The sequence below is a fragment of the Tachypleus tridentatus genome, chromosome 6 (genome assembly GCF_004210375.1).
Source record: "Tachypleus tridentatus isolate NWPU-2018 chromosome 6, ASM421037v1, whole genome shotgun sequence".
Lineage (NCBI taxonomy): Eukaryota > Metazoa > Arthropoda > Merostomata > Xiphosura > Limulidae > Tachypleus > Tachypleus tridentatus.
This window is the reverse complement of record NC_134830.1, coordinates 92,515,990-92,543,445: the sequence shown is the minus strand read 5'-3', so window position 1 is coordinate 92,543,445 and position 27,456 is coordinate 92,515,990. Positions and strand designations below refer to the sequence as shown.

Here is a 27,456-nt window from a genome sequence, read left to right as displayed (position 1 = left end):
TTTCAACCAAAAATGTTAGGTCAACTACCTCTGCTTATTTATATGTTTAGCATATTTTTGTAGAGGTTTTTGTAAGTTTTTAGAAGAAACTAAATGTAATTATCTTCCACAAGAAGCTTTCTTTACACAACTGAATGATGATGATGCATGCTTAGCTTAATGATAATGTTTTACTACACTGTGAACTTTTTATATAAATAAATATTGGTTACTTGGTGATCACAGTATTTATTATTGAGAAACCTGAAATGTCTTGTCTGTTAATTGTTCCTCTAATACTGCAAAATAAATATGCATACCCCGTGGTTTATAGTAACTGAAGGATAACATACAGTATACAGAATTTATTGTAATAATAATAATATGTTGCAGACTTATACAAAAAGTAAGCTAAGTCTTTGGGTGACTCATATTGAAACAAACTTACTATCTGAAATTAAGAGAACTTTTCTATTGGTGTAACGTATGTCAAGAAAATTTGCATTTCTTACAAAATAAATCCTAGTCCCCAAAATTCATTAACCCTTTCAAAATGGGCTTGGTACAATATTCATGAGTTTGTCTACACACTTACACAAATCAAATATTTGCATTATAACTTTTGTATCTTCACAAAATTTGGTAAACTTTTAGTAAAATTATCAGTTTTTTTTTAATGAAATATTTTTATTAAAGATTTATTTCTGAAAATAGTCTGTTTTGTTACTAGTTTAAATGCAAAGTTATTTCATGTTATGATTAAAATAAACTATTCTTTGTCCAAAAATCTCAAATATTTGCATAACCTCTAAAATCTCCTAAATACGTTTCAAATGTTTGTTTTTAGTAAGACTTTACATTTTATGTTATTTTCTACACTCTAGCTATGTAGGGCCTGTCACTTAACCAAACTCATAACCCTCATAAAAAAATTAGGAAATATAAATTCTGTTTTTTTTTCATGCTAGAATGACAACATATTATAACATAAAAATACAAATTTTTAGTCTAAGCAGCTTAAGTCTCATAATATTATACATGAACACATATTTATTATTATATTGACCTTCCAGTCATGCCTACCTATCATTACATAAATTGTATTGACATGGTGCACATGCAACTCAGGTCACATATCCAGTAGTATAAAACTGACCTGTTTATTTTTTTTTAATTTAAAAATATTAGTAACTTGTGTTCCTAATTTGTATGAAATTATAGGATTAGTATTTTGACATCACAAACATCTAATTTCAAACAGTGCTGCATACCACGTGACTCACTAAAATCTATATTTAGATGTGCTTTTCTAATATTTAATTTTAAATTAAGAACTTAACTTGTACATATATATATATATATATATAATAGTAAAGTTTGAATTATAATCTACAGTTTGATTCCAAACTTACTGACATAAATTTATAAAACAGTAGTTGAATAAAATTTTGAATGCAAGTCAAAAATGCTCAGTTTGGTTGTGAAAAGGTTAAATGATGTTGGAGAAATTAGTGCAAAGTATATTAATATACAATTGATATTGTGCTACCATTGGTAGTGCCTATTTATGAAAAGTCAATTTATTATCCTGTGTAACAATCAAGGACTTAATGTGTGGGATAGCCAATATTTTGACATGTTTAAAGACTCATTAAGTAGACTGCATACAAATATATAATGCAAAATATAACAAGTATATGTCAGGGTGAGTTACTACTTGAAAACTTTACACTGCTTAGTAAATTGATATAAAGCCAAAGTATCTCTAAAGATATTCCCTCAGTTAGGCTTCACTTGGAAAAAAATATCTGTTAAATCAGTCTTGGGAACTTAAAAGTCAGGTTGATACAAATAAAGGTTCTCATAACTGAATTACAAATGTCTTTTACTATGAAATGCTGTTACAGGTGGCAGTGGCATAAGAATTAAACAGTCAATCTATAAACATTACCAGATGCTGAATTATTATATTTCTTCTGTATTGCCTTAGTATTAAACAACCAGAAATACAATTTTTTTTACAAAAATAACTATATTTCAAAAATTAATAGTAAAATCTGATTTGTTGGTTACAGACCATTCCAGTTTAAGCAGCAATACATCATAATAAAACTGATAATCAATATTATGCTTGAAATTGTTATCAATATTAGTGTAATGTAATTTCCCAAACATTATATAGTATACAACTGGTTAGCCTATACATAATAGATGTGCTAAACAGCTGCTTCATTAAACTTTTGGGATACTAAGAAACATGTCTTCTATGTTAAAGAAAGTGATAACTACTACCACATGAAAGACACAAGCAACTATTAAATCTATGTATAAGAAAATTATCAGAATGGGGTTAAAAGTTTTTGAATAGCAAAAGAGAACAAAAGTTTACTGATGCCACAGCATCCAGTATATTTAAATGTAAAATTTAAATATAAAACTTGAGTTTTATAACTATGGGATAGGGGTAGCTTCCACTGCCATGCTTTCAAATCCACATTCATTTGTACCTCTACGAATACGGAAAAACCCATTCTCTCCCCATTTAGAGCCCCAACTGTTTTTTACAATCCAAAACTTTTCTCCATTAGAAACACCATACCCAACCAGCAAAACAGCATGATTAGTTTCTTCAAAGAAATTCAAGGCATCTTTAAGGCCTGTATGGTGGTATATACCACTACTGTAATACATAAAGTCATTGTAAACTTCAAAACTCACAGCTAATGGTCCATTCTTCACTAGTTGAATTCTCATTAATTCTTCGTTACATCTAAAAAAAAAAAAAAAAGTTTTATTCATTTTATTCCTCCTCAAATATTAATAAACTTTTATGAATTGAATAGTCTCTGCTATAATTTCCATTTAATTATAACCAACATTCATATTCCTTAATCATGTATAGCTAATTTTCCTAAGTATAAACAATCAATAGAGTGGGGTGGTTAAAGCAGAATTTGTCAAAATTGCAAACTTTGAGTTAAAAGTATGAAACTAGGTGCAATTATACATTTATCCATAATAACCATTTTTGGATACAGAACTGCCACAAGCAGCTGTGGTAAAAACTAACTTCAGCCTGTTTTATAGCTTTAAATATTGCACATGTATACCAATAAATCAAACTTTCTTTATGGAAACAGACTGATAAAAATTGTTTCATAACACAAAAATTTAGCAGTTGATATTTGTCCCTATCATAATGACCTACTTCTATTTTAAGAGACCTACATAATTCTAGTGAAATGTCTTCACAGAAACAAAACTAATAAATAAAATATTCAAATTTGATTTTTTTTCTATTTCTACTAACTAAAAATTCATTACTTAATTTAATTATTTGTACAGTCTCTGAATAGTTCACCTGCAAGATGATTTTTATGTTAAGCATTTACATTTTTTTTAAGGTTAATGTTTATAATTTATTTTCCATTTTCTCTACAGTATCACTAACTAGCTATTGTGATCAGTGATCAGTGTATTAAAATGTTTAAATTTAAGAAACTGAAATATGTACATACCTTTTAGCACTTTGTCAAATAATCTTAAAATATCTTATTTGGGTAATATGCATAATTTAACATGTTTATTTTTTCACTTATAGCTTATTTTTAATGTTTTATTTTCCTTTCAAGTTCTTTACCTTTGATTACTTATGTCAACACACATCAATGATATAACATTAACATTGGTAGGTATGATTCAGCCTCTTGCAAAATGTTTGGATTTGTTAACCTTATGAGAGCAGACTGATCAAAGCAAAGCATAAAATAAAGTTACAGAATAATTAAACCTTTCACACATGAATATTAAAACACAAAAAATACATAGATAAATGTTTAAAAGTAAAAATTAACTATCCATCAAACTAATATGTATAAGGTTAGAAAAATTGTCAAGTGCTATGAACACTGATCTCAACAATGGACTAAGCAGCAGTTTGACTTTCTTTGCAAAAGGCATTCTTTACTTAACTTTACTGCCCTAGCTACAACATATAGTGTGAAAAACTGGTCTTTTCATTGGTTATAATAATGCTATTTAAGTTAAAACTGACTTATGCAACACAACTTCTATTTTGCAAGTGTGTATGGCTTATCTTGAACTGAGGAATTTTTACAAAGGTTTCTTCAAGAAAAGGTTCTGGAATGTACTCATATTACTGGTAAACAACCTATATATAGTGTACTTTGAATGGCTGCAGAGCAGCATCTACATTACACACATGTAATGTAGTTTCTTCTACATTAGCTCTTAAAGTTGAGATCTGTATCCAAATGCTCATTACATGACAACAAACAGTACAGTTTTAATTACTGTGTTAGATTTTTTTTTAAATAAATGAACAAAACCCAGATAATATAAAACTCTGAATTACCATACAGTTATAATTTCATTAAATACATTGTTACTTAAGGTTTAATTAAATTTTGAATGTAATGTAGTAACATGTAGAGTAAAGGGTTTAAAAATGGCATTATTCTGAATGTATGAACCTGCTCCCCATATCACTACCTTCCCAAACCACATCATAGAAACCTTTTTTTGAAACCTATCAACATTTCAACACCCCTCTTTCCTGACACTGATGAAACCATTTAGGGCCAAAATTATCTACACAACTTTTTATGACTCCCCTTGAAAAGAAGTAATGCTTGCCAACTTTCAATCCTTGAATACTTGCAAACAATTTAAGGACTTACAAAAGATATCACCAAAGTGGCTCACATATTTTTTAAAAACTTTGAGAAATATTATCATGAACCTTATTCTTCAAATTTCCCAATTTTTTCTTAATAACCTTTTAATCAATGTTATCATCTTGTTTTCATTAGTAGTTGTTTAGGATTATGAATAATGCAATCTTTATTAATAGAAAAGGAATGAAAAGTAAAATTTAGTAACCACAACATCTTATAATAATTGGAAAGGAGCCTTCATTATTATTCCTCGAATGTCATACTCCAATCCTAACATTTTGCTCACTATTAATATATTTAGAGAAGTATATACTGTTCATTTCTATATTTACAGTTTGTTTTTTCATATTATCAATTTTAATTGCTCATTGCTGTCTTTGATCAACTCTAAACTTTAAGTTTCCTATCATAGCACTCAACTTAAAAAACTTTCTAAATTTAATACCTTACTTTAATGTTATTCCTTACATTATTTGTGAGCCAACCTGCCTTATATTTGCAGCTTTCTTTTTTTCCAAATAATAAGTATGTCTGTTTTAAATACTTAAATATTTTAAGAATTTTTCACTTTTTACCATTATCTTCAACTAATTTAGTTGCCCAATTCACAATATACAATTCTTGTCACATCCCTTGCAAAAATTTGTTATTTGACATTTGTCGCCTAAATGTTTTTTCCCTTGATCTCAATATGCAGTAAAACATCAAACTAACTAAGCAATGATCACTTTCACACAGATGTTTCTAAATCTCAATTCTGTATTGGAAGATAACAATAAATCTAAAATAATATTCCTAGTAGATTCCCTGACTAATTGTGAAAAACAAAACACCCTTAGTTTATAAAAAAAAAAAGTCTCCATCACAGTTTATCTCTTTAAAAGCTCCCAATTTATATGCCTGAAATAAAAATTAATCATAATTATGACCATAGTACTAGCCAAAATATTAATCTCACTATAAAGTTTCAGATTAATTTCACCAGAAGGTCTAAAACATATTTCAGCTAAATACCTTCTCTCCCTTACATTAATTGACAGAAACCCACTTAAGAGACAACATTCATGTTACTGGCTTTGATATCCTCAACTTCAACAGGATGTAACTCATATTTTATATGAAAAGCCTCTTCTCTTTTATTTTTTAGTACTCTATCCTTACTAAATAAGAACTTTTGTTCAAAATATTTCTGACATCAAGTACTTATCTCTAACTAAGTTCTACTTATTTTCATAATATCAGAATCCTACACTGTTATTAGTCTTCTAAAGTCTACTTCATGTACTTTGATGATTACAAAAGTAACAATTTAGCCTATCCTTAAAACTGTTTCTGTACTTTATTCCTAAACTACACTTTTCTATTTCACTTTTTGTGCATTTAATTTTATAGTGGTCTTCATCATTATCTTGTACTAGTTTAATACTGCTTAATGTTGAGTTAAATATCCTTGCAAACTTTAACATTTTCTTAAATTGAAAATGCATTTACCAAGATACTTACCTATGTTAACAATGTAGCTATATTTCAATCTCCAGGCTTTCTACTTTCAGCCCATCTAACTATTGAAAACACTTGCCCCAGTCTTTTATACCTCATTCAAATGCTTTTGGCAAATTCTAATTTGCAAATTTCTCCACCAACTTTAATGCACCCCCTACCTATATATTGTATACAAGTACCTCAATTCAGATAGTGTAATCATTTTTTAAGAGACATAAACTGGCTTTCAGTATGGAGGAAGGATGGGAGAGTGTTAGCTGAGGTAAGTACTTTTGACTGGATCCCACCCTATAGCCACAGAATGATGTGTTTTGCACCAATGGAATCACAATAAGGAAATAAACAACACTTAAGTGGACAAACTTTCTCCTCCACTGAAGAGGTCCAAAAGGCAACTTCCCATGCTCTGAATGACTGGATTGTATATGCCATACTCAAAAGAACAGACCTTATCCAATCTGGAATTGTCAACACTCATCCTCACTCAACCAAGTGAACAAGGAGTATTTCACTTGCCCCTGGAATTACAGAGAGGACGTAAAACTTGTTCTCAACCAAAGATGTAGGATAGGACCATTTCACATTCTGAATTATAAGAAGATAGTGGACTTCTTTCCATGAACAATATATGAAACTGACATTGTTTGAAGAAAAGGACCATGCACTCCCAACCAGACAGCTTCATGTCAAATCTGAATTGAAATTATGAGTAGGCTCCTGTGGAGGCTGGTGCCATTCCTATTCACCAACTTCACCCTCTTCTCCAAGAGTGGAGGAACATTCTTAAACATTATGGAGAAAAAGCCTCTGTCTGCCACCCAAGCAAATGCAAACTGGGGTAGTAAGAACTCTCATGCTCTATTAATAGAGTCTGGGGGGCCAATAGGCACTGGCAAGCCCTGAGGAACAGTGCTCTGGAAACTGTGTAATAGATGAACCAGGTTCCTTACACTTTTGAAAGCAAACCAATTCTGATTTATTCAACCTGAAGATTAGCAGGAAGGGCAAGAATCCCTTTTTAGCTATACTCATGATAGTCCATGAGTGGTGGCTCACAATAAAAAAGTAATACCACCTGGCAGGCACCTAGATAGTCTTATGGAACACCCCATTTCAACAAACATATTGCAGCCTGTAGTAATTACAGTGAAAATGGTCACTGGTTCAGAACTGAAAAGAGAAAGCATATCTACCTAGGCAACACTTGTCACAAAGTGGGATCCAGAATGAGTACCTCAATAGTAGTGTTGTTCAGATCCAACCACCATTTGCAATCAATGTTGTTGTTCCTGAGTAATGAGACAAGATTATCCAAAGTATTGGGATTGCATGATTCAGTGGTTGCATAGTCACCACTGAAGAGACCTTATATGTGCTTGTCCCAAAGGAATGAGAGGCTCAAGGGATGCAACATCTCCAAAAGAGAGAGAACCATCTATGCAGTATAAAGAAACAAGTAGAAATCTGATGGCTCCTTCCATGGCTTGTAACTTTATAGGGGTTGGTTGAGTGCAACTTAAGTGAGTACTAAAAAAAGTGGATGAGATATTGCATCAGTAACAAAACAAATTTCTTTAGTCTGATAAGTAAGCCCTCTTTTCTGGCTTCTGAAAGGAGCATCTGAACATTTTGTTGTGCTAACTGATGGGATGGAGTCAGCTGTTCAAATAACAATGTGTGTACAGGCTCAAGGATGGAAGTGAAAAGAAAAGGCTCAAACAACTCTGCACAATACATAAGATGCTGATGTAAGACCAAAGGATAAAGCCCTGAACTGCAAAATCTGATCCTTACACACAAACCTGAGAAACTGCTGAGAAGACTCTATGGAAATATGGAGATAAACATTGGTGACATCAAAACTGATCATCCAGAGCTATAGTACAAAGTATCATTGTAGGTTGGAAATAATTTCACTGAAAAGTAAGAAGGATCTAAAAATTAGTTGAGTCAAGACAGAACGAGAAAAGTATGTCAATGTTCTGTTTTCTTGGGTACAATGAATAAACATGAATACAATACTGGACAAATAGAATCAACCCTCTCTACTTCCTTCTCTTTTGAGTAACAACTCTCCTATGTTCTGGGAACAAAGCTCCACTCACCATGGATCTGTTGGAGGTGAGAAGATAACAGGTTTAACAGACAGACAATGGTGGAGGTACTGTAAACTGAATGACCAACCCTGAAGCTAGAACATGGGATAACTATGTACCCCTGGTGATAGAACCAGATGTTCAGGAAGTAATAGAATCATTCTTAATTATTGCACTTAATTTTTATCTAATTAAGCAATACACCAAACAATATAGACTAATAACATGAAAAGTAGACAAATTACCTTTTACCTCAAATGTTTTCTTCTTTATGTGACAAGAGTTGTTACAAATTTATCCAAACTAATCGTTAACTTTCCCATGGGAAGAACATTAGTATTCTAAGTGACATTTAACTGTTCAGAACATAATAGTATACAACACATCACTTGACAGATAGAAACCTTCACTTTCTATTGGTTACAGGCAATATCTAATTAAATGTAAGAGAGAGAACTATAATGAATTATGAAAGAGAAGATGTGATAAGGTAGGTGCAGCAGGAGGGGGTCCAACTTTTTATTTGATAGCTATGTAATCAAAGAAAATTGAAGACAATAAATGTGGTTTGTCTAACCAATGACAATTTATAGAGAGTAATTTGTGTAATTTTATACTTTTTTTGAGCAGTGGTGGATAAAATATAAAAAATGACATGTTAACAGATAAATTGTTGTGTGTCACATTAGGGAAAAATAAGGATTTCTTAAAATATTACCTTGTAGAATTATGAACTATTTGGATTATTAGCTAAGATTTTAATGTATTCTCATTGACATAAATAAAAAGTAGTTTGATAAAAGTTTGAATGTAAGCCACTAAAACCTTGTGTCATACAGTAACTGATACGTGTAGCGATATGGATAAATCCCATGAGGCATCACTAGATATTTTAGATGCCTCGAATAATTATATGTAATTAGAATAAGTGTGAAACAGGGTACAGCGAAGTATAAGTACATGTGTATAAAACAAGGAGGATTACAGAACGACAACGACTCAAAAAAATATGTTGAGAAACTTTCTGCTGCATGTTTAATTTATAATGTGTTGACACTATCAAGGTCAGTAAAGGGGTTATGGAAGCTGCATTAACGAGTGGAACCAGGAAGAATCTTTGACAGTTTCACTATACTACAGTATGGGCTAAAATTATGAAGCATCGATAACCAACAAGCTTAAAAGTTCTTGAAATGGAACCCAGCTGGCTCTTTAATCAACTATCGATAACAAGAATGCAAGTATAGATACAAGGGAAGAGGCTGGCGATTTATTGTCTGCACTTGTGAACAATGGAATAGTGGGATTGTTTTAGTTGTTAGCTGTTGCATACAATCAAAATAGAATCCAGTATTGGAACTAATTACAGGTAGAGTGCACACTATTAGAAGATTATAAGGATGCTAGAAAAAATCTATATAAAAACATCAAGAAACAGCCAAAATGTGAGGACCTCTCCCAGAACAACAGAAGTTGTTTCCAGAATCCAAGGAGTTCTCCTTAGAAAGAAGTTGCCTTTAGACTTCATGCAACTTCTCTACAATATCTTGGCATTTCCTTCACCATAATGAAACCATCAACTGTTTCCTATTTGAACTCTTTGTAAGTATTCTAATGCCATTATTCCTAAGCATCAGTTATCATATTGAGTAGTATAGGGTTAAATAAATATTTAGTAAAAGTGTTAACTGAAGTAAAAAAAAAGTTAATCTATTTGAAAAGATGCATGTTGGATGTAACTTTTCATATAATGAAAAGTTAATACAAGAATTATTCATGAAATCTTAGTTTTGAACTTCTTTATTTTAACTGTAAAACCTTGAGTTAGTGCCTGTGTGCTACATTCGCCCACTGCATCCTTCACTTAAATAAATCTTGTTACAGGTAGTATAGTCGAAGCTCCAACAGTTAAGCCAAACCAACCACTTGGCCTGTCTAATGTTACAAACAACATACTAGCCAGAAAACCAAAGAAAAAAATGAAGCAGAGAATCTGACTGAGGTATACATCAACAAAATCCTCAACTCACTCTCAAATGGCTGATGAGAATGTTGATAGGCTTCAGACAAAAGTTGGATTGAAGATAACTACCTCAAGACAGTCATGAGAGTAAGAAGAATATGAGAAAACTGATCTGTTTAGAGAGCTCACAGGTTCCAATCTAGAGCCTCACAGGTCCAAAAGGTGGTCCAACCATTGAGAATCTAAAATCTCCTAGCAGTGATAAGCCAACGTATGCTGATCTGATAAATGTGGGAACTAAGTATGGCTACCCTATCATGTGACTGAGCAGCAAATCTCCCAGCATGAACAGCAAAATGAGGAGGAGAAGAAAAATCCAAGTAGTCACTTGCTGCCTTTTCTGCTAATAAGCAAGTAGTAGAGTCAAATGCAACAGGAGAGACCCAAAACCTCACAAATTCAAGTAACCGACTGAAGTAAAGAGAATGGAAGAGGCTGATCAGAATCATCCTCTGTTGATGCGAACATAATAAAAGAAGGTAGCCAGAAAAAAGTGACTGCAAATTCTTGCCAGTCGTTCCTGGCCTACTTGCAAAAGCCACCTTAGAGCCTCCAAAAGACACACCCTTGGACCACATATATGTCTCCTTCTCATAATGGATCATATCACAAATATCTTGGACTGAGAGTAACTCCTCTAACTGTTGACAAACACCAAACAGGTGTTTGGTAAAGGTAAAAGAAAAGAGGTCAGGTTGACCTCTATAGTAGAAACATTAACGTTGTAATTCATACCTTCTGGTATACCTTTTTTTTTTGTTAAGTAATTTATAAATATAGCTAAAAAGATAACCTTAGAAATGCCAACTGTGTTGAAAGTCACAGTGAAAAAGCACAACACTCCTGCTGATAGAAACCAGTACTGAATGATTTGTTGAGTGATTACATTATCTGAATAAGGTGACTATAGAGAATACCTAGAGACAGAAAGGGCAGACTGAAGTTGGTGGAGAAATTTGAAATTTCGAATTTGTCAAATGAATTTGAGTGGGGTATAAAAGACTGAAGCAAGCATTTTCAATGCTTGGATAAGCAGAGTGGAAATCCTGGAGATTGAGAAATAGCTGTATTTTCAGTGGAGATAAGTACGTTTTTGGAAAAAAACAGCCTATACCATATTTAAATATAAACCATTCATTTATGAAACAGTTTCTTGTACCACTATGTTTATCCACAAGTCCAAATAGCCAATCTACTTGCTCTTACTTATAACCATATCCCCACAACAAAGCCTCAGTAGTATCCTTGATACAAATGATTTATAGACCTTTTCTTAATTGCCTCTGTACTTGTGAATTAGTTCTTCAGATCTATCCTTTCTAACATCATTTGCCATACATGCAGAATAAAAAATTAAATTACTGTTAATACCCTATATCACTTACTCTGTCAGTAAACATTCCACAGATTTTGTAGACAACTGTCAGTTTTTTTCCAATTAGATCTGCTTGTAAATGTTTTCTTTTGGGATGTTGACTACATGTGCAAAGTAACTTTGATTTTAATATTGAAAATACTTTCCTCAATCTGAAAACTGCCAAATTTTGGATGAGGCTAATATTCTAAAATAAACCAATATTTTACATCTTTTATAACAGAAAAACATTTGATTAGTTAAAAACACTTTTCTAAATATCTCTTAAATTGTGTGTCTACAGATAACAATATATTCAATAAGCTGGACTAGTTTAGATTTGGGTTTTTGGTATTTAATTGCACAAGGCAATGACAGCTAAGAGAATCTGTACAAACAGGACAGTCAAAGCATTGGTTAGCTGCTAGATGATCAAGGGCAAGAGAGGTAAACATACAACTTGGTAGAGAACACAGATACTGTAAAGGGGAGTCTGTGTGCAACCACAAAGCCATGGCAAACTATGGCAGCCCACAACTTTGAACTATCCATATTAATAGCTATAGATGACTAGTTCAAGAGATGTTTGGATAAGAGAAGGTGGTACTTCCACTCCAGAGTATCCACTTTCTCTAAATGACTTACAAAAACATCACGTGTAAGAATGGTAATATGCCATGAAGGAATGGGCTGAACACTAGACTCAGAAATTTCATCCAGTGCTGAACCCAAATTGGTTATGTGTATCCAGGTGCAGAGGCCAAAAGGGGGGAATAATGGATTATCTGTTACTGAATAGAACAGCCCACTGAAGATGGAAAACACAATCTCAGACAGGGTGGTACAGCATACAGCAGAGAGAGTTGCATATGTCAAAAATGGAGAGGTGGTTCGTGAAACTCAGTGTATAAACATTGGACAGGCAAAGTGCAGAATGTCCCAAGGCAGAGCCAAAGCTGGTGGTCCAGAATTTTAAGTGCTGAAGACCTGGCTGAACCACAGACCAGAGACTTGTAACTTAGTTTTGATCTTATGAGGGCATGATAGGTCTTTAGCATGAAGGTGTTCCAAAAGATGGAGGAGAGGATGCAAAGAAGTTTCATTGCCCTGGCACACCTGACATGAAGCTGCTTGATATGTGGAATGAAAGCCAGTTTGCAGTCAAAAAGAAGTCCCAAAAACTCTGTTTCTAGCATCATGGGAAGAACACTGTCACTGAGCAAAAGCTCGGGAACAGGATGCAATCTCTGCTTGTGGCAAAAGTACATGCATATGGTTTTCAAAAAAGAAAAAGAAAACCCATGTGTGATTGTTCAGTGTAGAAGATAACTGAAGGCAGTTTGATGCTGCTGGACTAGTTTAGAAATAGTTAAATCTGTACAAAAGAAAGGTAAAGAAAAATGACCAATATCTTTGAAATAAGCAAAAGCAAGGCCTTTAAACATTTAATAAAATCTAAGTGAAATATTTTACCAAAGCAGTAATTTCATTTTGTAAAACATTCTCAAAGTATTAAGTGACTCAATAATGTTTCAATACGTACGCTCCATAAAATCCTCCAATGTAACTATAATCAGCTGTATAGTATCGAGCACATTTTTTTTCACTGCATGGTTCATCTTTTCCTTTATAAGGGTTACATTTTTCTGGTATAAGGCCAAAGTCCTGGGCATATTTTCCTGCTACCAAGTATGGAAATCCTCCTTCACAGCCTGCAAGTTAAAATTAAAAAAGAAGTAAGAGATAACTTTTACACTGATTTTTCTAAAATGATGAGATGAACAAATCAGCAACATAGGTTACAAAGAGAATGAGCCCTTTCCAAGAATTGTAACAATTAATCAAAACTTTAGCAAAATATATCCTTATAAAGGAAGACATTTCTTTGCATTTTAAAGCCATACTTTAACAGAGAAATTTCTACAGAATGGACTTTCATACATCTTTTAAATTCAGAAATTGAAATTAATAATTGGAATAATAAAGTAATTTATATGCTAGCTAGTTACAAAAAATTCTAACAATCAAGAGCACCGTTTCCTAAATATTTTACTACTTTTACCTTGACTGTATTGTTTGTTTAAAACTTCTCATTCTGAATTAATTTTACATTTTCTATTTGTTTGGTTTACCATAAATATTTGTGAAGGCTTTAACTTGGTTGCACAAGAAGTCTGGTAAATATTTTCATTTGTTTAAGCTTTAACTTCTGTAAACATAGTTTCATTCCTCCTTTTCAAATTTATTCTGTTAAAACTAAAAAAAAACATTTTATATTTTTGTAAATTACTTATCAATATATAATGTATTAAAAGCAAATATCAGTACTTCCAACTAGACAGTGGAAAATGTTAGTGTACTGAATTAAGATTGTATAAAGTTTGGAAAAGTTTATGGTTGCTCCTTATTCATTTAATAAATTGATTTTTTTTTTAATATAGCATCAGTCTTCAAATGCTAGTTAACAGGCAATTTTCATAAAATTTAATTTATTTTGTACAAAACTATTATTATGAAATAAACCAGTATTTCACATTATAAGAGTGAACATGGAAGTCCTAAAATACTGTGCAGACAAAGATTTAAAGCTGAATATAGTTAGTTATATAACATGTGAAAAGCTAATATTCTATAATTTTGACAGAAATGTATTATAACATATACCATCCATTAAAAGATTTAAAAAAAAAAGCTCTCAGTAACTCCAACCAGAACAAAAACAACAAAAAAGCAGCATTTATCATTTCTGCATATATCAATCAATAAAAACCTGTAAGCTAGTCATTGGACAGTACACCTTTGGATATACTATATGGAACTTGAATATTTGAAAAGCTGATAAATAATAACAACATCTGAAAGTTCTAACAAATTCAATATTTAATAAATAAATATAGGATGAAACTTGTAGCAACGGAGAGAGGTCAGCAGATCTGTAGACTTGAAACCAGTCTAGTTTCAGATCTCACATCTTCAGAAAACTTTGCAACACTGCAGGGTAGTTAGCCACCCTTAAAAAACATTTATGACTACTGCTTGATCTAAAAGAAAGAAATGTAGTGGATAACATTTTGAAAGTACTTCTGTCTTGAAACTTTTGAAATGTTGCTCTACACTTGTGTTTTCACAATATGAAATTGCTATCCATTCCATTTATTTGTCAGAAATAATTTGCTTAAATGGTTTATCAAAGAATTTATTATTACTTTTATGAGAAAGCATTAAATGTCTATTTCAGGTTTTTGACCTTACTTTATGTTAGTAGATTTCGCATAAAATATTAAAAGAACACGCCTAAATATAGATTTTAGTGAGTCAAATGGTATGTTGAATGCAACACTGGTTAAATTTAGATGACTGTGATGCCAAAATATTAAATCTATAGTTTTGTACAAAACAGAAACTCAGATTACCAATGTTGGCAAGTCAGAATACAAAATAAGAACCATATATCTTTTTATTTCACTGAGATATGGCACACTTACTGAATCAAACACAGTGGCCCCATTCACCTCTTTCCATTTTTAGAAACTGTCCCTTATACATACATGCTTCAATATATGATATGTGAATAACCAAATGACAGTTTAGAATGTTCTCAGAGTGGTTTTCTTAGCAATTTTAATCTTTGAAAAGGCTATCACATTCGTTTGATCCAAGATTTCAAGGAGGTAGGTTGCGTCTTTAGTCTGCTCAAAGTTTCATACTTTTTTTTGAGATTTAAATACAGTTTAGTTACTAAGCTTAATAAATTATAGTGGAATTCTATAGCATTAATATGATTATTTATTTGTTATTTCAAACAAAACCTAAAGAAAATTTTTTGCTTCACATCCTCCACACATGAAATTTTATAAGGCTCAACACAACCTGCAGCAAGAAGCAAATGAATATAAAGGTAGTAACTAGAGGATATAATTGTTTGCTATACTTGTTCACTTACTGTTCTATGTTTTAAGGAAAACAAGTTTCAGAACTTGTTTGTAAATAATAATTATCTACATACATATAACTGAAATATGACTATTTTTCAAAATATTAGCCTACTAAAACACAGCCACAGTAGGTAACTTTGTAGAGGTGGGTTTTATATTATTGGATATGGTAACATAAATGCATGTGTGTCACATTATTTTAATTACTGTGATGTTAGCCAGACATGGCTGACAGGTCAATATAATAAAATAATATATTTGTTTTAAAGTTATAAACTTACAATTTCCTAGTACAAATATTTCACACAAAATATGATATAATGTTTACAAAATGTAATGCATTAGTGAGCTTGAACACTAACAAACTTTTAGTAATTTTCTTTCAACAAATTATGAGGTAGCAAATTCTACTTTTATTTCTCCAAGCCCGTTCCATTGGCTGTGGTTTCGCTAGATAGTAGATAGGGACAGTGGGAATCTCGTTAATCCATTCATGCGTGTATGGATTTTTACCATTAGTTTATTATTCCTGCAATCATTTAGTTCAACTATGAATTTCTAGTTAAATTATCAGGTTAAATTACATTCTACTTACAGCATATTGATTTTGAGTATGTATGTATTGTGAAACTGACACAAGGTTTATCTTGTGGTGAAAAAGAAATATTAATTTGTGAAAAATTAGATAATTTATCTAGTCTTGAGATATAATTATGTGGCCTAAACACCAAATAAAAAATATTCCATGATCTTAAGAATGAGTTAGTTTGTGAGATGTAGTTAGGATGAATTATTGCTTAATATTGTTGTGGATATTGAGAAGTGGTTTAATTTTGAAACTGCATTATTCTCTCACGAATTAGGTTTTTATTCTTCTGGTTCCTTTGGTTTGTTACATTTTTTCCATGTGATAAAATGTGTATTCGAGTTGTTTGAACCTTTTTTGATTTCTGATGTCAAACTTAAATTAGCTTCATCTTGGTTGTAGCTGTCTTTTGTTTACTCCATTACAAAATTACATATAACATATCTTTCAAATCTGAGGTAAATACATTTTTAGTTTTAACATTTACAGTTTCACCACTTCCTAACCAATCTTCAATAAGGATATTATGAAAATTGATTTTATAAACTAAAATTATAGCTATAGATTACATACAACTTACTTTGTGCAATCAACACTTGAGACTTCTAAGGCCCCAGTACATCTTAGTTAGAAAGCCTGATAACTACAGTGGCATTTTGTGGTATTAGTACAGTAATTTATAAATTTTTTGTTATTTCAAAATGCAAATATAAAAACCTATACAAATTATTTGTTTTATATCTTAGACATGCAAAATTCAATAAGGTTTAACAATAAAACTTCTTAACACTAAGTAGTAGAAACCATTGTTTACCATACATTTTTTTTTATTTACTGTTCTATGATTTAAGAAAAATAACTAAAGTTTAACTATTTATTTGTAAATAGTAATGAGAGACTGTATATCCCCACTGCAATGCAGGTCCTACTTCCAGTCACATCCAAAATCTAGGGTTCATTTTATAATCCTACATTTTAGCATGTACCCTGGGATCTTTTCAGTTGATGCAGCATTTTTTGTTTAATTTGTTTTTGTTTTGGCTTGTTTTTTTTTTGAGTTTATAACAAGCTAATATACATAATTTGTTATAAACAAAAGTAAAAAATGTTAAACCAATCAAAAGGATCCCCAAGATACAGACTAATGTGGGATATAAAATATACCCTAGGCTTTAGAGATGATTGTAGAAATAGGACCCATGTTGTGGGGGGTATACACCATCTATCAGCTTTAACCTCCACCAACCAGTCTCATATGAAGAATAATTTAATAATAAAATAATCAAAGAAATAGATATTAGATGAGCAACATGCGGGTGCTCAAGCCCACAATGTCCCACATCTATATCGTCCTTCACTGCTTAAAAACAGCTGTGGGAAGGTAACTACTCTCCAAAGTAAAGAAGAAAAAATAAGGTACTATCCACATAAGGGTAAATAAGTTAGACAATACATTCTTATATTTATCACAGAATATTTTAATAATTTTATTCAGAGATTCTTTACTAAATACACTAAATACTACTTTTTTATTAATATTTTAACTAGCACTAAGACTAAAAAGAGTAAGGCATTTGTGCTCTATAAAAGCCAGTTTTATACTATTCAGTATGATTACATGAACTGCAAGAGCATCTTGTGACTTACAATCTTTGTGGCAAAATTATTAGTCAAACATGGTTCAAAGATCAATAAAACAACAACTTAATAAATATACATAGATGTATACTGTTATAACATTTATGCTATTTAATATATGGAGTTTCCCATTATAATTTGCAGTCATTCTAGAAAGATGAAAGGGTAATTCAAATTTCATTTAATTTTTTTATGACGGTTAAGAGGCGAGTCAAACAGACAATATGTATAAAGTTATGACAGAAAAAAACAACACATTATAAAGTTTTCTGAGGAAAAAGAATGTTTGATATTTATTTGGGACATTTTTGAAATTATGCAAATGAACTTTGACAATTCTGAGATAAAGAAAAGTATTTTAATTTCAATAAGAAAATCATTTACAAACCAAAGCAGTCAACACTTAGAGCAAATTTGACTCCATATATTATTGGATACATTTTTTTTTTGTAAAGACTTAATTCACAAAAATATCATTTTGTGTACAAAAAACTTGTAAACTTTACTGATAATATGTGAAATTATGTGAATATACACAAAACATATTAAAAGTTATAGTTTGAGTAATCTCATGGTTATATATGAAATGCAATGTATTTCTCCTGTTTTGAAAGTTAATTCTTTTGCTACTGACTCAGAGGATTACACCAACCACCTGATTCTAAATTGACCATTGGAGTTCCTATACTCTGACTTTTAATGTTTTGTTTATCTTCATGAAATGTTTCAAGCTTTATGTAAACCTTAAAAGTCTTTTGTAGACAAAAATATCTGAATGTTTAATTAATTATTTTTACAAAAAAATTGTCTATGAATGTATACAGTGAAGAGTGTTGACTGTTTTTAATGCAAAGTGATTTCATATTAAAGATACTCTTCTTTGTTTGAAAATTTTCAAATTTCATTTGGATAACTTGTAGAACCTCCTACAAAAACATCAAATGTTTTTCTTCAAAATATCTTTATATTTTAACATTTATTTTCTCTATCCTAACTCAATACAAGGTTGGTCTGTTTGACTGACCTCATAACTACCATAAAACTTGAGAGATTGATAAATGTAAAAACAAATGAGTAGAACTGTTCCATACTCTTTAGCACTGACCAAGAAGCTTCAAAGTATTTCTCTTGAGAGTTTCTACTTCTGACCTTTTCCCATCTGTTTCCTATGTTTGTTTTTCAGTTAGCTGGGCAAGTCAAAATGTGGAGATCATAAAGCAATAAATCACTGCTTTTGTTATTAGACTGTTTTAGTTACACTAATGATAGCAAAGATCATGCACAATAATTATGAGAACTTTGCCACAGTTTATCATAATTCTGACTCAAAGAATACTGTGGGAAGGAATTTATCAGATTGTTTACAGTACAGTGGCTGCAACTAGAACTGTATAAAATTATTAATCTATTAGTTTATGAATTTATGTCAGTAAGTTTAGAATCAAATTGCAGATTATAATTCAAACTTTAATACTGGAGTTAATTTCTTAATTTGAAAGTAAATATTAAAAGAACATCTCAATATAGATTTTAGTGAGTCATGTGGTATACTGAATGCAGCACTGGTTAAAATTAATGTTTGTGATGTCAAAATATTAAATCTATAGTTTTGTACAAATTTGGAACTCAAGCTACAAGTATTGACAAACTAGAATATAAAATAAAAACCATCTATCTTTTTATGTTGCTCAGATATGGCTTATGTACTGAATCATAATGGCCTTATTCACCCCTTTTCCATTTTCAGAAACAGTCCCTTATATACACTTACTTCAATATATAACATCTGAATAACCAATTGACAGCTTAGAATGTATTCCCTGATGGTTTTTCAGCCACTTTAAACTGTGAAAAGGTTATCATTCTTTCAAACCAAGATTTTAAGAAGGTTGTTTGTGTCTTTTGTCTGCTTACAATTTCATACTTTTTTTTAAACTAAAAAATAGACCCCTTTCTGCTACATCCTTTCTTTCAAGATTCCCTAATAGTTTTCTCTTACATTTAATTATATATATAACCTATAACCACTAGAAATTCAAGATTTTCATGTATCAAATGATGTATTGTATAATGTTATGTTCTGAATAAAGAAGCATAAATTTCACTTATAACATAACTTCAGTTCCCACAGGATTGATAATGGCTAGCTTGGACATATTTGTAACTGCTCTTGTCATAGAGAAAACTAGAAAAATTGTGATTGTTAGAGGAATTTTTTTTTTTTTTTACATGTTATTAGTCTGTGTTATTTGGTGCATTATTTAATTAAATACAAATTATTTAGCTCATTACTATAATTAGTATTAAAAAGGTTTGCTTAAGTATCTTCAACAATTGACAGCAATAAAAAAGAAATTTGAATAAGTACTTATTTCTTGTTTTTATGTTTATTGTTTATTATAACAAAACTAACTAAACACAGATAGGAGTTGAACAAGTTCAAAGGGCAATAAAACAATAAAATTTAATTTTAAATAGATGTATACTGTTACAAACTTAAGGCTACTTAAGGTAAATGAATGCAATTTCATGTTACAATTTGAAATCATTCTAGAAAGAAAATAAATGTAATTTAGAATTATTTTGATCTTTTCTTGTTGTTATAATGGTGTAGATAGGAGTTGGACATGGTTCAAAGAGCAATAAAATTTAATCATAAATAAATGTATACTGTTACAAGCTTAAGGCTACTTAGGATAAACGAATGAAATTTTATATTATAATTTGATACAATTCCAGAATGGGGAAAAAAAAGTAATTCAGATTTATTTTGATTTTTTTTGGTTGTTACAAGTTCAATTAAACTGACCTATCCCATTTTGAAATAAGATAGAAAAAATAACACAAAATATAGTTTTGGAGTAAAAAACATCTGAATGTATTTAGGAGATTTTGGGATTACACAAAGATATTTTGAGATTAGGAAAGTATTTTTAATCTTGATAAAAAAATTACTTTGCACACGGACTTATTTAAAACATATACTTAATACATTCATGGACAAATTTTTATTTTAGTTTATTAAAAATACTTCACTAAAAATATGATTATTTGTAAGTGAAAGGCATATTGTTAACTGAAAGATTGCCAAATTTTGTAAAGATATATACACCATATTAAAAATTAGAAGTACTAAGTATATAAAGACTTTAAATGAGTAAAAAGAGGTCACATAGTAGGTCAAATTGACCAAGTTGTGTTGTATGAGTTAATGGGATTAAAATAAGAATTGATAATTTCCCAACACTAAAGGGTGGATTTAATGTTTACATTTTTTCTTGGAAGTAGTATTCTGAGAAAGTCTTAAAGGACTATTGGTCACTTGTTGTCCATACCATTTTCCTTGCAGAACAGAAAAGAACCAGTTAACATTCACATAAAGCTTTAGTTTTGTAACAGAGTTGTGTTATAACAAATCAAAGTTCAACATTTGTATCAAATAATTTTACCAGTCAAAACCAAAATTAAGATCTCAATACTATAATCAACCAGCTTACCCTGTGAATACTCAGAACAGCTGATAACATCTTGTGGAGACAACTGTACTTGAACACTGTTGTTTGTCATAATTTGTAGTCGAGACTCAATCATACCTAGTGAAGCAAAGGAGTAGCAACTTCCACAGCTTCCTGTATAAATATAATGCATAAAGATGTAGTACCTAAATGTTTGCTCCTCACAGTACATAATCCAGTATGGACTCAGTGAGTTAATGACATGCAGTTTATAATTTGTAAAACAACAAGCACATAGCACAATAAAAACACTTTCTCATGTATGGAAGCATATTATGCTTCTATAATAATACACTGGCAAACAATTTATAAGCATAATAGTGAGTTACACAGTATGTTTCAACAGAACATTGATACCTGAGGAAGACAGAAAACTGTTCTGTCAATATAAGTAAAAAACTCAAAACTTTACAGCAATATAACTTTGGACAAACCTTGGTTTCTCACTGAAGAAACATAATTAACACCATTAATGTTCCTCCAATCAAATTCTTCTGGTAGTTGAGCAGCAAGCATCTTTATGCCAATTGTTACAGGAGCTGCCTTAGGCCTGCTATATTAGGATTATTACATAGTCAAAGAACAGTATAGAAAAATTTGTTATGACTATCTTAAGAAGCACACACTGAGAACTTCTATTATACATAATCAACCCTTTTTAAAAAAATTATAATTATTTCTGAATTGCAGCATAAAACATTTCATCTATCCTGACAACATATTTTAATTGAATAGTAAGTTAAGCAAGTAATGCTATATATAATAGTTAAAAATTGGCTTATTATAACAATACAAAATGACCAATAAAAAGCATTGTTACTTTTCACAAAATCATCTATTCCATTGTTAAACTCCTGTAAAGTGTTAGTCCCGACTACTGCCGACAGCAATTTATTTGAAAATTTAATACATCTTGACTAAAGCACACTCTTACTTCAGAGATTAAACTTCTGTCCTCTCATTCTGTTGTTTTCAGAATACAGCATAAAGAAATGAAAGGCATTTATCCTACACATCTACTAATTAATCTTGTAAACTTGAATGAAATCATCTGTTACCTTTTTCCCTGCCAAGCTTTAATCAGCATCTCAAATAATCTTTTTTTTAAATATGGAAATTCGAAGAGTGATAATTAAAACTTCCTATAATTATGATTTATTCATGAATTTGTAAAAATTTACAAAACAAGATATCACTGAGGACGGTTTTTTTTAAATTTATCATTCACATAATTTTTAAAAAATCTTTCCTTACTATTTTATACACTACCAAATACAATAATACAGTTTTATTTTGTAAATAAAACTGCAAATTGTAATATTTCAAGCAAACTCTAACAAGTTAGTTTCATCTTTGTGAGAAAAAAAAATACATTACTTATTTACACGAGATTTTCTTCCACCTCTTTGCTTCAAAAGCTGGGATATGGTTAATTTATCATACTCTGGATACCAACGTGCTTTCCAGGAGGATGATTTACTGTTGATTTTATGCAGAAAGGCAAAGTTTGTCTTGTGCAAAGTTTTCTCCAACCTATATTTTGCCAAAAAACATAATGGAAATTAATATTCAACATTTTTTTTACAAGCTATTTAATTCAAAGAGTAAAGTAACTGAACAACATTTATCACTACATGTGTATGTATTCAACATACACTTTTTCATATAAGAATAAGCAAGGTTAAGTATGTTATTCCACTCACTAAAAATACTCAAAGAAATTAACCCAAACAATATGCAAACTTTTCTATATAAATACCAATTTAAAAACATTTGAAAATTTAAATAAATAATCTATACACTTAATTATCAAGGAAGATATCCCACAATTTTGTAATTAGTAGAGATATAATTCTGAAGACCAAGTCAGGATGTGGGCTTTCAAAGTTTAATTTCTTACTCACATTTCTATTTCTCCTCTTATCAATCCAACATTTAGTTCCCCATTTTGATTATAGCCAAGAGTTTCATATTTTAAACACCCAAATCAAAATTTTTTTTTTTGTTTTTAAATTTCGTGCAAAGCTACATGAGGACTATCTGTGCTAGCTGTCTACTCTTTGAAAGGACATTTCACCATTAGAAACTGAACATTACTTTTTAATGTTAAAAAAACAACACTAAGATATATGTTAAGTAAATCCAATACCATTTGTTTAATTTGACAACAAGATATAAATTCATTTTTTTGGTGTATAACATAAAACATAAAGAATGTTTCAAGTACTTTAAAATAATAACTTTACATGTCAAGATTTAACTTTTAAAGGGTTCAAGAGTAGTGAGAGTTTTACTTTATTTCAATACTATTAAGTAAATATTCATTTCCATACATGATAGATTTCTGGGGACTTACATTAGTTTTTCTACATGGTGCTTTGGTGGGAATGAAGTTATTTTTTTCCCTACATAACAAGCCCAGTTGTTGCCAAGAACATCATGTGACCAACCAGGCAGGGTGCGATCACACATACTGGTGACATTTCCATGACTGTTCTTATATGCCGAAAATGCATAATACTTTCGATAATTAATAACCATCTCAAAACCTTGATTATAAACAACTGTCCAAAACCCCTTGTTTCCATACTGATCAACTACAACATCTGGGAAGAGCAGGGTCATCTGTAATGTGTGTATTGTTGGACCTAGGCATGACAGAAATTTCAAGTTTATTCAACTACAAACATTTACAATAATAAACCTAACTGTTCATACTTAGAAAATGCATGTCACAAGTTTATAATGCCATAAAAATTCTGTTCAATAATTATGTTAAATGCCTTTCAGTGGAATTTGAGCAAAACATCAAGGAGTTAAAACATTTATAGTTGTTTTAAACCATTTAGAAATATAAAAGGATTAATAAGGTAAATGTTAAATAATTCTTCATTAGTCCATTTTTCAAAAATGAAGGAAGTATCTATATTAGCATGACAATAATTGTTGTCTAGTTTTCCTTAATGACTGTAGGGGGGAATAATAAAAAAACAGTCACATGCATTGATATCATAACCACTGTACTGGTGAATAAAAGGAGAGAATGTTTTGAACTAGTGGAACTTGTATTCAAATATATGTATAAAATATATTTACAGTTTTCTTTAGAATTATATAAAAAAGCCATTTATATTCAGTACAAAAATACAAGGAGAGAAAATATAGCTATCAAAGTACATATTAATTAACTGTGCTTCTAAATGTCTATCAGAAAACACTAAGCAGTAATTTCTTTTTATTCAGATGAATGGTTAGCAACAATAGAATATGTTTTTTCACTCTCTAATATCTGATATTACTGCATGTAAGCATTTTCGTGTTAACTTCAATTACAAACCATAATGTTTAAGACAGAACAGTTTTAATGACATGTTAACTTAAAATAACATGCATTTGAGAGTAAAACCATGTAAAATCTTAAACCAATTAATAATAGCTTCCAGATAAGTAAATATTTTACAGCATGGCAATGAACCCATTTGGAATACCAACATAAGCCTAAAATTTAATCAAAATATTTAAAATACTTTGTTAAAGTATCATGAACATAATAAAACCTACCTCAAAAAACTACGGAAAGAGTGAATTATTTTGTTGTATACCTAGTTACATTTAATTAATTTTAATAGTGCAGAACAAACAATCTTTACATTAAAATACACCATACTATGCTTTGTTAATGTACTTTTAAATCATTACTTAAAACTTCCTCTCTGATACATACATATTGTGTGAAAAATAATTTTATTTTATATTTATAAACAACTCATAAGGATAAGCCAACACAGCACACTCAAAAAGAGTTTCTGAAATACATATTGATAATGAATTACAAAAAGACAAATTACCCAGCTACATTTTAATATAAAGCTAAGTTTTTATGAGAACAGATTTTCTAATTATGCCTATGGCATCTGGTCTCTATCTTAAGTATCTGTTTATATTGTTGATCCATTTAGAAGGCTGCAACATACTTTTCCAGGACTTAAAAATGTTTTTTCCATTTTATCTAACTGCCAATCATGTTTGAATAGCTGTATAGACAATGTTTTTCAAAGAGTGTTTGTAGTCTATGTCAGTTTTCCTTCCAGATGGCCTTGATGCTCCTTAAGCAAAAATGACAATGTTCTTGGCGTCCTTGTTTATGCCCTAGAAAAAGAAGGTAGGCCCAAAGCCAAATAGCCTTGCCCTGAAGATGATGGATTTCGAGATATATATTTCAGTACATTTTATATCATTAAAGTAGAAATTGGAAAAGCAGTTCTATATAGCAATAACCTAAAAGTCAATTACTAGTCTTATCTTCTTAGACTGTTACTTATTGTTTTGCAGTAATAGTAAGCAAACATGTATTAAGAAGAAAATGATCACCAAAGAAAAAGGCTACTGATAGCTGACTACTGAACTTGAAAAAAAGGAATCAAACAAGTAGGGATAGTAGTGGACATATCACTTTGTATACTGAAAGCCTGGTGCTTACATAGAATCTAAATTTTCATTATTTCACCTTTGCTTAACTTCAGAATACTACTTTCCTGACTATTTTACAACAGAGTAGCATTCTATAATATGAAATTCTTGTTTAATTTATTTTGCAGTGAGGAAGCCAGTATTGTAGAGATTTTAGTCTCCACATAAAGTCAAGATAGTTCAGTCTGAATCATCAAATAATGATAAAAGTACAGTTACTGCTAGAACTGGGGATGTTAAAGAAAAATGATAAATAAAAGCAAGAAATCTTAGTTTTGGCTATTTGCCTGTTATTGAATTTGGGTTGCTCTGAACAGCCAAAAAGCAGCATACATGCTAGAGATAGAATGACTGTGTCAGGGAATCCTTCATATCTTAGCTTCTGATGACCTGTGCAAAAGAAAATCCAAATGACTTTTAGTACTACTTTAATAAAAGTTTAATACAAGCATCTGTGCCATCCCTATTCAGAGAATGCTTGCATGCTCTCCAATACATGTTTGAAAGGATTGTTTTTTTAGTTTCTTTTTTAATAATTAATTATGGTTTACATGACCATACTTACAAATCAGGTTACAGTATGCAATTCTTTCAGCCATTAATTTAAAATCAAATTAAATGAATATGTTTTAGCATTATGCAATATAATAAACACAAGTAAACATTAAAATTAAGGTCAAGAAAACAGAATAAACTTGAAGTTAATGTCTCTTAGTCTTACAACTTACGAGTTTCTTTCCTCATTAATTAACACAGAAACCTAAATCACAGAAACATTAAGGTAATCAATTTTGATTTATCTAGGCTACCTTATCCACTAAATTAATCTTAAAATAAATTTCAAAATCAGCCGTTATCATTTAAATATTCATCTCTCTCTTAATTAAATGCATAAATCACATACGAACTTTTACTCCTATAATTCCAGAGGCCAACCATTCTGTTGTTAGAAAATTAAATCTGTCTTACTTAGCTTGAACCTGGTCTGACTCTGGGTTAATTCAGATTAGAACGTTCATAGATAAGAAATATCATTACCAGGGATAGTACAGTTAATTGAGGAATCCCCACTTCTTTCACTTTCGAAGAAATACCAACTTCCAATAACTTCTTCATATGTGCAGTTAGCAGGTGTATCACCCATAGTAACACTGACATATTCCAAGTTCAACAGTACAAAACACAGAAACATGACCTTCGCAATGCGTTTAGCTTTACCCATTTTCACAATCTTTTACTGTCAGATGTTATAAGAGTAAATATTACAAGTAAGATACCTTAATGATAAAGTCTACTCTAATGCAAAGTATATGAAAAGTTTGCCTAATTTTTAAAAGTATCCCTGCCACTTGATTCCTCTTAACATAATAAACTACGAATAAATATCACATGACAAGCGTTAAGTAAAAGGTGGAACGGAGTTCAAACCCAAGCTAAACGCACTCCAAAGCTTTCCATAAAGTCGGTAAAAAGCTTGACATTAAACACCTAAAAAATTACATTTAGAATGAAACTACAAATAAGATATTATACTTGACTTGGTTGGACTTCTACGATATTATTATTAACTCTTTGGTAATAAAATATACTTTTCTGTTTTAAAAACTTTTTATACTACATAGTTATAGTGCAACCGCAACCTCTCAATATTGGGCAAAAG

At 30.6% G+C, this 27,456-nt stretch overlaps 1 protein-coding gene across 2 annotated transcripts; it reads right to left on the bottom strand.

The window, feature by feature from the left end:
- Positions 1-306: 306 nt before the first annotated feature.
- On the bottom strand, positions 307-27,456 carry LOC143253049 (dipeptidyl peptidase 1-like). Of its 2 annotated transcripts, none has more exons than XM_076506173.1 (7): positions 26,835-27,456; positions 23,683-23,974; positions 22,704-22,859; positions 21,761-21,879; positions 21,309-21,440; positions 13,196-13,364; positions 307-2,749 (listed from the first exon to the last, which is right to left on the bottom strand). In XM_076506173.1, the coding sequence occupies exons 1-7, from the start codon at positions 27,016-27,018 to the stop codon at positions 2,431-2,433; spliced, it is 1,371 nt and encodes a 456-aa protein (XP_076362288.1). In that variant the 5' UTR covers positions 27,019-27,456; the 3' UTR covers positions 307-2,430. The 2 variants fall into 2 exon arrangements, with proteins under 2 accessions (XP_076362288.1, XP_076362289.1); XM_076506174.1 differs by lacking the exon at positions 26,835-27,456 and adding an exon at positions 26,705-26,829.

Bases quoted from the DNA above. Each gene is read 5' to 3' on its own strand.
- LOC143253049 (XM_076506173.1), bottom strand. From the start codon at position 27,018: ATGGGTAAAGCTAAACGCATTGCGAAGGTCATGTTTCTGTGTTTTGTA. The intron at 23,975-26,834 runs GTAATGATATTT...TGTCATGCCTAG, and splicing joins AATTAACTGTACTATCCCTG to GTCCAACAATACACACATTA. The intron at 22,860-23,682 runs GTAAGTCCCCAG...GGCAAAATATAG, and splicing joins CACCATGTAGAAAAACTAAT to GTTGGAGAAAACTTTGCACA.